The sequence below is a fragment of the Trachymyrmex septentrionalis genome, unplaced genomic scaffold (assembly GCF_001594115.1).
Source record: "Trachymyrmex septentrionalis isolate Tsep2-gDNA-1 unplaced genomic scaffold, Tsep1.0 scaffold107, whole genome shotgun sequence".
Taxonomy (NCBI): Eukaryota; Metazoa; Arthropoda; class Insecta; order Hymenoptera; family Formicidae; genus Trachymyrmex; species Trachymyrmex septentrionalis.
The window spans coordinates 1,372,307-1,384,730 of record NW_017304196.1 but is presented as its reverse complement, the minus strand read 5'-3'; the positions used below and the strand labels follow the sequence as shown (position 1 = coordinate 1,384,730).

General features: G+C 29.1%; 1 protein-coding gene across 1 annotated transcript; it reads right to left on the bottom strand.

Annotated features, from left to right (window-relative positions):
* Positions 1 to 465: 465 nt before the first annotated feature.
* Positions 466 to 8,085, bottom strand: LOC108747097 (glutamate receptor ionotropic, kainate 2-like). Its single transcript, XM_018484360.1, is given in 17 exon segments — positions 466 to 516; positions 518 to 613; positions 899 to 1,167; positions 1,255 to 1,404; positions 1,568 to 1,652; positions 1,742 to 1,934; positions 2,072 to 2,203; positions 2,360 to 2,498; positions 2,627 to 2,711; positions 3,320 to 3,535; positions 4,033 to 4,254; positions 4,597 to 4,773; positions 5,245 to 5,343; positions 5,580 to 5,885; positions 6,138 to 6,343; positions 6,885 to 7,040; positions 8,051 to 8,085. Coding segments are annotated over 17 exon segments (2,601 nt in total). The 5' UTR covers positions 8,070 to 8,085.
* Positions 8,086 to 12,424: the final 4,339 nt, after the last annotated feature.

Here is a 12,424-nt window from a genome sequence, read left to right as displayed (position 1 = left end):
ATCTTAAGAATGCTTTTAATAAGGATCGATCCGGTTGAAGTCTGAATATCTACAATTGATGAAACAAATCCGATTTTTGCTTGTTGGCGAATTATACTTATATTAATTGTTGTACAAGATGGTATCATTAACATTTTTAAATAATATTACAGAAGAGAAGTATACACACAGAAATGACTGACTTACACAGTCGTTTAGTTTAGTGAATACATCGACCCGTGCTTAATACACATTCTTTAAATTCAAATATCTATACATTACCTATTTATATAGGTATAAATATTTATTTAATGAATAAGTGCTTTCATGTAGGAGTCTTGTATTATTCCAAAAATTTGTGGTTAAGCTTAAATTCCCTTGATAATAATTAATTAATTTTATGATTATTACACACACTTTATTTCTATTATGGTTTTTATCGAATTTACCGAACACATCAATACATAAGAAAGAATCAACAATAGATCAAGCCGTAGATGAAGCGCCGTCAAGTCCACCATCCCTAGAATTTTATGTGACTGTTGCTGCTTTTGGTAATTTTAACGGGTTTCGTAATTGCGAAGACGTTTACGGCGAATTTTAACTCGGCAACTAGCACTTTCCACGTCGTGATCTGTACGAAAGATGATAATAAGTTCCTCTTTATATCGCAATGATGGCGATGCAGTAACTAACTTATTAAATTTAAGGTTGGACATATAATACATACAGTTAAAATTTGCGTATTGTGCATTTTGTTTCACAATTTAATTTATCATAAAAAGAAAGAAATTTCATATTGTATTGTACATTAAGTTTTTGAGTACTTTTCTTCATTAAGAGGATGAAAATTAATTTACTTTATTTTTATAGTATTTATCCCAAAATTAATAATGAACACGATAAAGTGAAGATTTACCTTCTCTGTCACAGCGACTTTACGTACATTCCACAGAAATTCGCAAATTGCGATAAAGAATGAAGCGCTGCAACTACACATTAGAACGAAAAATACACCTTTCAGACTTGCCATCCCTAATTGGTTTGTCCTTTCATCATTTTCCATTTCATCTTTTTTGCACAAACCTCCTCCTCTTTCTTCCCACCATTTTTTTCTGATTTCCGCCAGTGTACCTGTCTCACCCAGCTTTAGGATCGCACGATTAATCGGTATTCTATATGGAGAATCTATGGAAGAGGTGCAAGAGAAATGGTTTATATAAAGATAAAGAAATGGAGAAATATTGATATATTGTAGTGAAGTTATAATATTACTGCGTGGCATAGCAATGCCATAGCCTCTGTTCTTTTCGACTACGTTGCCTATTTTAATTAGATTGCATTGGCGCTTCGTAATATATTCAATAGCACCACTTTCCATGAGAAAGGCATATCGTCCTTCGCCGCGGAGAACTCGATAGATACCTGAAATGTATCGTAAAATTAATATAGGTATTTGAAAAACAGAATTCAAAAGAAAAAAATTTGTTTTTTCGAACAATGTAATCCTTTTCAAAAAAAGGTTTTTCATGTATTTTTCACGTATTTTTCACATAGGTGGTGTATGTTCGACTTTGGAATTGCGCACCTTCTTCATAACTTGATGCGAATACGCTTGGGCTAGAATTCACCATTGCAATCCACATTTGTTGGTACGTTGAGTGATTCGAATTCTATAATTGGATAATAATATCGAATTATATATGTAAATTATTTTCATATTGAGCTAAATATGATCATAAATAATTAGCTGCTAATGTACTTTGAAGAATGCTGCTGTTGCGCCATTCTTTAGTGCACCATATTTAATTTTTATCTGTTTGGGCAGATCCTCAATTCCTTTAATAGATATTTTGTCCATATTGAGAAAGGCAGCTTGATTCGCTGTATATGAGCTGTACATAATCAAAGTAAAGAACCACCATATACTTGCAAGCATGCGCAGAGATGATGCTCTACAATGAAAGTGATTTTGTTTATGTGTGTAAATATTATAATAGTTTAAAACATTTAACTCGTGGTTAAAAAAATAATTTCTTCAAAATTAAAAATGTATGTTTATTAATCATTATGATATCATATTAAAGCTTACTTGGTCCGTATGTTTGAACTTTGTTGCATAAAAGAACCAGTAGTCAAGTAGAACGAATTTTTGAAGTTAAAATTACTTTCTTCAGGATCAGCATTGCATAGATGCCGATTGTTCCATTTCCTAGGTGTCATTCTTGAGAAAGAATTTAAATTTACGAAATACAATACACATTTTTAACGGTTATCTTCACTCTATTAATTTTAGGAGATATTAATTTGAGAAGGATAATTTTTATTACATTTTTATTACATTTAAAATTATGAAGTAATTTGTCTCTAAAAACCTTACTTTGCCTGAAGAAATAACATTATCGATACGACGAAACAAGCAATAGCCATGGAGAGCCATACTTCTATAGAGAAAGGCATCAAGACTGGGAAAAAAGATGACGTGTGCTTTTCCGGTTTGCTAATTATTATGCTAAAACCTAATTGAAAACAAAATTGGAATACTGCCATTAATATAGTCTAAAATTTAATTATTTATTTATTTATTCTTACAATATCTTAACATGTTTAATTTATTTTTGGGTTCTCTCTAGAGGTATTGTATTACCCGTAATCATGAAAGGCAAACTGAAATCCACAACGGCCATGCGGAGGGGTGTTATCGTTAAATCGGATACAGCAAAATCGGCTTCCTGAAATTTTTAAGAAATAGATCATAAATAACAGATTATTTACTGAAAAATAATGCAGACTCGAACTATTTTTTTTGTTATTACAATAAATAGGGAAATCTTGTAAAATGAAGGTGATGACAATTAACATGGATTTTAAATAAAAGCTGGATTATTACATTAAAAAAAATGCTATTAATACTTTACTTGTAATACGAAAGCAAACTCAATTGATTTACATGTTTCTGTCTTTTCATAAAAGAAAATTTTTTTACTTTAATTTCTCGCCAAAATGAGGTGATAGAAATAATATATTAAGGACATATCTTTCTTTAAGCAAATGTTCCTACACGGAAAATACAATTTTGTTGAAATATATAAAAATTTAATTAGATGCAAATCTGAAAATAATTTTAACGGGACCGTCAAAGTAATTTAATATTCAATAAATTCAAGTATAATTAGCAATGCTGTGAAATGTTTTAATATCCTAGAAATTAATTTAAGTCTTTTACATAATTATTTTGACAATCTAACGAAATTATTTTTAGATTTTATATCTAGCAAAATTTATAGATATTTTAACAAATCATTTTTTCCCTTTGTAAAATACAGGATGGTTTACTTACATAATCCAGAATGCTTCTGATTAGACCATTCCAAGTCTTCGTTTGTGGATTATAATTGCCATATCCATCAGTTACAAGTTGGAATACTACGCTTTTAAACTCTAGAAATTCTGCGATTTTATTAATCAGATCGATGCAATAACCTTCATAGCGTTTTTGACCAATTAATACTCCTCGCGTTGAACCATCGATCACTTCCATAATGTAGGGTGCATTCTGAATCGGAGAAAGTTATTACATATTTTATATTTCCAAAAATATTTGTATAATTTATACTTAGTGAATTCTGATTACAATAAATAAAAAGAAGATCTAAGACAAAGGATACTCGTAGAACAATTATATACTTGTATAACTTGATTTAACTCGTTCGTTATTACTATTAGTGATATACAATATTTCTGTTTTTATACCAAAAGAAAAATCATACTTATCTGTATTGAAGCAATAAAGTAATATTATTAAACACAATATTTTTTTCCGTTTAATTTGCTATTTTCTGTACTTATTATAAATAATATCTTAAAAATTAATGATAATAGCAGACGATTTAAATCAATGAAGTTACATATAATTGTTCTACGAGCATTCTCTCTCTCTCAGCTCTTTTTTTTATTTATAAATTTATAAGATATAATTCGAATATTTAATGGCTAACAACATATAATCTTAATGTCAGGATTATAATTAATATGTTAAATAATACTACGAACTACGGTTACGCTAATCTTGAATATTCTCTCTTCTACGAATCTTTTGTATAAATATAAATCTTCCTCCATCGTAGGCGGTATGTTATGTATACCATTAGTATCCCAATAACTCGTTTCTATTATATCCAAATGTTGAAAGTTCAAAATTGTTACATTGAAATCTCGTCGACGACCGTATTCATCAATATACATAATGCCTGTTATCTTTCCTCTCTTTGATATCTGTAAAAAAAAATTTCATATGTTGAAAGTAAAAATTTATTTTTTTGCGTTAAAAGTAAATAATAAAGATTTTGTATTAATTTTTCAATTATATTTCACGAATGTTCATTATTTGAATACAGTTGTGTTCAGGTAGTAATCATTGGAGTCGTTATTATGTCACATTTAATAGATTTTATGTGACATTAAATTAACTTTGAAGAGTTTATTTTTTTATGTAAGTATATATAAAAATGAAAGTCGTTATTAATTAAATTACTTTTTTCATAATATGTCTTAAGACTTAAAGTCAAATTGTTATTTTTTTATTATATAAGATATGATAAAAAAAGACCTCCTTACCTCTCGCATAATGCTAATAATATTAGGTCCTACTTGATACTTTCTAGTACTATTAGTACAAGAAAGTGATATAGGATCAATAGACATACCTATTTCATTTTCAATATTTTTTACATTTAGAGTCTTTAATGCTGTATGCAACAAAAATACTGCGTCATAGAGGACCGCTGAATCTAGCTACATCAAAATCGCGAATTAGTTTAAGTAGTTATTTAATTTTATGTAATTTTTTATTTTGAATTTTTAATATAATATATCTGTGTGACTTAATTTCAGTCTATAAAATGTGAAAATATTAAATATTACGTTAATCTGTCTGCTAAAATAAATAAATACTTTCTTTTCTTAAGTGCTCGCGCAACAAAAAATTGCAGAAATATTTTAGTCTTTTGTGGATGTCTTACTCGTTGATATTTATAATAAGTAATATTCTTTTTTTGTTATAATTTTTCACTATCAAATTACACTGACTGTTTGCAATCATTGAGCGATTTGTTTTCATTAATTTGCTTGGTCTAGATCTGACTTGACGCGAGTACTTAAGAATTGTATATATAAATGCAATATAAACTTTTGAAATTACATTATAATATATTATATTATATTATGCTTATTGTTGATAATTAAGGGGGATTGTTGAATAAATACCGAATCAATTCCTTCTATGTCATTATTTTTTCTTATGCTTAGTCCGGTGATATTAAAGGTACCATTTATTATCTCGACAATAGGTAGCGTGGATGAATCCTACGATTTAACAGAATGATTATTTTAAAAACTTGTTTTCTAGCAATCGGAGATGCACAAGAATAACATATAATATTATGCTTTACCTATTCTATTATATTTAATTTTCCTTAAACGTAATTTTTAAAAATTTAATTTATGATTTTTTTAATCAATTTTTTTGGCTCTATAATACGCGAAATACGCTTTTGAAAGTATCATATTGTTATTTTTATAGTATATTTAATATACAGTACCAAATATGTAATTACGAAGTCGGAATAATCTTCTAATAAACTGACTTCCTTTGCCTGATACAGCACTTCCATGATATTTTCCGGCTTAACATCGATAATTATATTGCGCACTGGTAGATAGCGTATCTGTTTAAGCATTGAGCGATAATCTGGTCCTTCGTCAAGCTTCCATGCTGTATGTATAATCGGATCGTTGTAGTCTCCTTTTAGAATCAAAGTTTTCTGAAGACGTGACAGTCCTTCATCAGTTTCGTAAATCGCTGCGAATTTTTGCCAATTCATTGAATCAATGACATCGGCGATAGCCTGTACAATTTTATTGATCAAAAATATATTATAAATATAATAATTGTATGTCGAATGTGCAACGTGTTATAAAAACCACGATTTAAATTTGATTTGATTAATTAACTATAAATATATATGCATCTAAAAATTATTATAAAAGTAAATTGAATTATTACTTGCACTGTTAAATATGTCCAAATTATCATAATGTACATATCTACTAAAACTTATATATTTAAGTGCAAAATGATTTTTCTAATTGCGACTAACCTGGCTGACTTGTTCACTGGCAGGAAATATGTTTATAGTCATTGATGATGAAGTCTTCTTCTGGTTTTTCTTTCCTTCGCTTTCTCGCCAAACATATTCTATATGCGGAATATGAAATCTCGCAGCAATGCTCGCAACTATGTTACTAGTATACCGACTTGAAGGCCCGAAAATGGCTGCCACACCTTCCTCAAGAAGTTTACAAGCTAGAAAATAATACAATGTCGAATAAGTAAATCAGCAAATATGTTTAAAATTATAATAATTATGTAATGTAAATCTTTCTTTATATAAATTTGTTTTTTTTTTCCAATTTCCTCGCGTATTTCTATAAAAAAGAATCTTAAAAAAGAATCAATCTCTTATTCCTTTTTCAATTATAAACATACCTTCATTTTATCTGAGGATGAGTCCTAACTTTAAAAAAAAATTCATTTACTATACATCATTCGATTGCTTATGTATGCACTTCGAATTTTTGTTTGCACATTTCTATGCTATAGAAAGTTAATTTTTTCGAAGGTAGGGGATGTTAACTTTTCACGGATTAATATAACATTTTACTTACATTACAATATGTACATTATATATAATTGTAAAGATAGTTTAAAAAGTTTTTAAATTTCTATTCTTGAGATTAGAATAAGGATGTTATGTAGGAAAATAGATTTATAATTATTAGAAAACATACATGTCAACATTATGGGAAATCGTCACTCGGAATAATTGAACTCACCACGTACTTACCAGCTATAGCAGTCGTAAAGCTGTCGGTACTGCCTTCGATGTACTTAGTGACTGCTTCAAGTTCAAATGCAAGTCCATAGTTTTCGTTTTTTGTGTCAGAGATTGCTCTTGAGAATACAGATTGAAGATCTTCTTCGCCTTTGTGAAAAATTGCTCCTAAAAATGTATTAATAAATAAAAAATTAATTAAAAAATTGATATTATATATACATTTTTTGTAAAAAATAAATATAAATAAATGTGCTGAATTATGAATCAATAAATTTGTTAGTGATGATTATTTAAAGTAAACAGATTTGTATAACATACAATTAATTTTCTAATTATATCTATAAATAATTATTACGTATATTCACTTTAATAATAGCTAATACTAGTAGACTATGCATGAGTTTACAATTTACATTACTCGTGTCGGATCAATATTAAGTAACAAGCGCATGTGAACATCGTTAAAAATATTTCTCTCGCGTAATTTTGTCAAATATATACTGATATTATCACGTGCAAAATTAATTAATAATAAACTTTAAATAAAAATTATTTTATTATAAATATTTTTTACTTTCCTTTTATTGATATATTTTTTATGGTGAAGCTGTTTTTTCCGTTTTATTTTAATTATGAGAATTGACATAGCATTGTTACTTAGCGTTTCTTAATTACGTAATGACGTAATTTGTCATAAAAAAGAAGCTAATTAATAATTTATACATCAGTTTTTATTTAAATTTAATGTATGTGTGAGACAGTCGCCAAATGGAATATTATATTAATCTTAATTGATATTCGTTCCGAAATTTTTTGAACTGGTCTATCGCACTTTAAATTAATATATCTTTGCTTGAAGTAATTAAACGGTTTTTTATTCAAATGAAAATAAAAGTTTTAGGAATAATACTATATAATTGTATAATGTTGTGAAAAATATTTGTTATAAACAATTTTTCACAATGTAATTGAAAGAAATGAATCTTCGCAAATACTGATTTGGTTTAAAATACTTTTTACATTTACGTAGTATCAATAGAGTAGATTATCATAGAAATTTCAGTTTTCGCCAATTTCTGTCGTTAAATAATTCTTTTGAACACATGCAATATTTTCACGCATGAGTGATACGTCTTAAAAAATTTATTAATTTAAAAAAAATGATCATTCCTTACCGATTTTTATTCGTCGCATTTGGCCATGGATACGTGTTGTCACTAATAAAACTAATGCAATCGAAAATAGATATCGTTGTAGATCCATTTTAATAAATAATATATAAAACACAAAGACTAATTTATTTAATGAAATATATTGCGCGTGTTAATTACATAAATATTATAATACAACGCGATGTCAAATATGCATTTGTACGTCACGCTTCGTAGACTGCAATGTTCTAAATAATTAACGTATAAGAGCTAGAAACGTATTGACCGATCAATTTCATTTTTTTATCATACGTAGGTAATTCTTGTTTTTTTCCCTGTGGATGACATTTGCTATTTCTTTGTTTTTTTTTTAGCTTTTTTAAATTTTAACAATTGTTAAGTGGATAATGATGTCAGCATCATGTTATCATCATCCAATCGACGATGCAGTTTATAATAGTTGTAATATTATTATTTCAATTTCAGTTTATAATTGTTAGTTTTCTTGTTGTAAGCTACGCGCACTTTATATAAATGAAATATGTATTTAAGATTTACATTTAAAAATATTATTAGACATTTCTCAAAATCTTATCTCGACTGTATATTGCCATTTTTTAACTTATTTTATTTATAAAGTTTTATTTTTATTTTTATTTTTATTTTTATTTGGATATATATTTACAATACAGAAAAGTACATAGAATGCTCTAAATTTATATCAAGTTTTCTTTACCTTCAGAAATGAAAATTTATATATATATATATATATACTTGAAAATTTACAACGTAACATCATACTTAGTATATATTTTCAATAACGATCTATTATCTGTCACAATTAATTGTTATTGAAAATATGTATTGATTATAATTATATTTACATACAGATTTATCAGGTAATTCCAGTTTCTACTTTGTATACTTCCTTTTGTCAGCGCGTTTCCGTATTAGTAATTTTTACTTTTATTTTTTAGACAAATGTCCGAAGCGAGTCTTAAGGATATATAATGTCTGTAAAACGTCATAAAGATAAATCTGTAAAACGTCATAAGCGACAAGTCTGTAAGATGTCTTAAGGATAATGTCATAAATCGACGCATAAGACATCTTGAAGACGTCATTTTAATACTTTCAAAAAATGTCTCATGAATTTTAGGACGTCTTTATGATGTTTTATAAGATGTCTCAATGTTCTCTGGAATGCTTTTAGTGAGGACCTCTTGAACGATTTGATTGAAGTTTGAATATCTACAGTCGATGAAGCAAATTCCATTTCTGCTTGTCGGCGAATTGTACCTGTGCGAAATGTTGTAAAAGATTTTACAAGGTGGCACCGTAAACATTTTAAAATAATATTACGAGAGAGAGAGAGAGAGAGAGAGAGAGAGAGAAAGCGCGCTATCTATAAAAATAGATGTCCGGTTCACATCATCATTTTGGCTTAGCGAATTTATAAATTCCTTCTTCCGCATGCCTAATATACTGAAGATGTTTACAAACATCTATGTTACATATTATGTGTACATATTATATGTACGGTTTTGAATATTAATATTTTGTAGATATTATTTGCATATAAAAATTATATTTATTACATTTAATACAAGACAGATTATCAAATTAAGATTGGACAGTTTAATGCATTGCAATCCACTTTCATGATCTGAATATTTCTTATCACGATTTATTTTATCAATAAAGAGTTAATTGCAATGAGTTTTTACTTAATGAAAAAAAGTCATGTTTATGACAAACTTTGATCTCTACTTTTTTTTTTATAAGAAAATTAAGCAATGAAACATACCTAAGTACGTCTCTAGCAATATGTTCACGAAACAATACGCGCTGCGTCGCTGCAATCTATGCTTCGGTTGTTTGCCGAATGTACAAACATCGCGAAATATACAAATGTATGTAGGGTGTACCATTTGTCTTGGTAGCTAAGCAAGCACGTCGTTGGACGCCGATGTCTTCGAGCGGAACGACGTTCGCGGTTGTGGACAGGGGATACCGTTGGTGTCGCCTGTCCACGGACGGATTCCATTTAGCTTCTCTACGATGGAGAGGAGATTATACGTGGTCTTTAAACGGCAACCTTACCGAGTAAGCAATTGGATAGTCGGGTAGAGTACAAAGAAGCAAACGAGCGTCATAATCATTCAGCCGCGCATTGAATAGCGAGAAATGCGGGCCGATATAATCTGAAACCCACAAACTTCTTTCTATATTTAGATATTTTGTTATTGCACGAAAGAATTGGCAAAGTCTTATAAACCAAGCCGGACTTCTTAAACAAATGTCGGAGAAAGAATTCGCGCCATGTTATGACATTCTGTTTTTTTTTTTTTTTTATTAATGACTAATATATATGTATGTTACTGTTTGCTTTTTATTAGTGACAAGGACAAATGCAGGTTTTAGACTTGTTTTAACACTGTAAGAATCTGCATTATTTTTATGTATTTAACAATGACACGTTTTGATGTACCAAGATATAAAATAAGCTAAGAGTGGAAGGATGGAATGGTTACACACGCGAATATAACGGATGTAGTGATCTTTTCAAACTCTATATAGTAAAGGAAATTCTATATAATAAATGACAGTATTTTGTTGCTGAAAATAAAAAATTACAGTAACTTTAACATTTGTATTATTAATGTAATATACGTCGCAATATTATACGTATGTATGTATATCGTATGTATATAATTAGTTTATTATCTATTAACTATTTCTATTTCTTGGATTTCGTGGATTGTGTGTGCAATTAAAACTGACGCCGACGTTGATAGAGTAATTTTGTTTTTGTAGTATCTGAAAGAATGCGGTATACCATTTATCGTACATTATACTTCGCGGTTTTAATCATTGCTATACACAATTTAATCATGCACTTCTTAGGTCGTCGTGGGCGTCCGCATCGTAAATAATTATCGCGATAAATAGCTTCTTCCACATATTACTGCTTTTTATGCGGCAAGAAAAAGGGGCAAGGGATTAATATTTACGATTTTATATTGATTTACTATACGGCGTTGGTTGTATCGCGCGTAAAGTTAACACTGTAAGCCTTAGGTTAGCGGAAATTGTTAATTCTTAGTATACCGACCGGCCTCGTATTAGTATTGATTGCAGTAGTTTCAGTTAATAACCGAGCTTAAAGATAGGAGCATCAATGAACACCGGCCGATTTAGAGTACACTTCATCTACTATTTAATTTCAAAGTTGAAAATCTTCTAACGTCATTTATATGCGCCATTTTTCTATCGTGGCATAATATCTGAAAAATATAACAATTGGGAAAAGGTATAAAGATAGAAAAAGCTACAGTTTTGCTAAACAATAGCTTCATTCAGCAAATGGCAAAAAGTTCTTAGATGAAAAGTAGTGGAAAAAGTAATGCAAAATAAAATGTTATATACACAAGAAGCAAATGTGTGAAGCATGAATCGAAGGAGAGAAAAATCTATGAGGAAGGAAATGCGAGTAGATGCGAGAAAATAGCATGGACAAGAAGGCCGAGAAAACGCTTATGTGGTGAATCGCAACGTTTCATGGTGAATTCATCCGTTGAGATTGAATCTCGCCTCGATTCCAGGTTCGTCTTACTTCGTCCGATTTCTTATTCGCTTGTGATCATCGTCGTTCCACTTCCACTTATTTTACGTTACGTCTCGATACATCGAAATACGAGCACCGCTCCAGCAATCGACGCCCTTCAATAGGAGAATATTTTTAACAAAAACATCAGGTACTTGTGAAACTGCGAAAAAGATGGGATTGTATCGAATCAGAATCATGAGATAGTTATACGTACATCGGAACATCAATTTTTAAATTGATCCGTTTTGTGATAGAATTCTAATTCTTAAATCAGCATTTAACAGATTAAAGGACTCTTTCTATACAAAATAAATAACAATAAATAAAGGGCAAAGTAAGAGTCGACACGTTTCGTTAAAAAAGTTACACAATTAAAAGAATAAATTACAAATAGAGAAAAGCACAATTAAACAAAATATATAATAAAAAATAATACAAACTCAGTTTAAATACAAATAAATTACAAGTTTCGGCTACCGGATTGTAATTTATTCTTTTAATCGTGTGACTTTTTTAAAGAAAATATGTTGACTCTTAAATCAGCATTATTTCGCGCAATAAAATCAAGTCAGGCATTTAGCTGGAATGTTACTTAAGCAAGTAAGTTTGAAGCATGATAGATTGCATCTTGATTATATATTTGACATACTTGTACAAGGAGATTAGCCGCCATTGATGTCTGACAGATGGCTTTTTTTTATCTTTCGCATTTATCGATGATTTTGCGGATGTCATGGTGTTCACGCACACACTGTAATAAAATATCTACACGATATTCCTTAATGCAT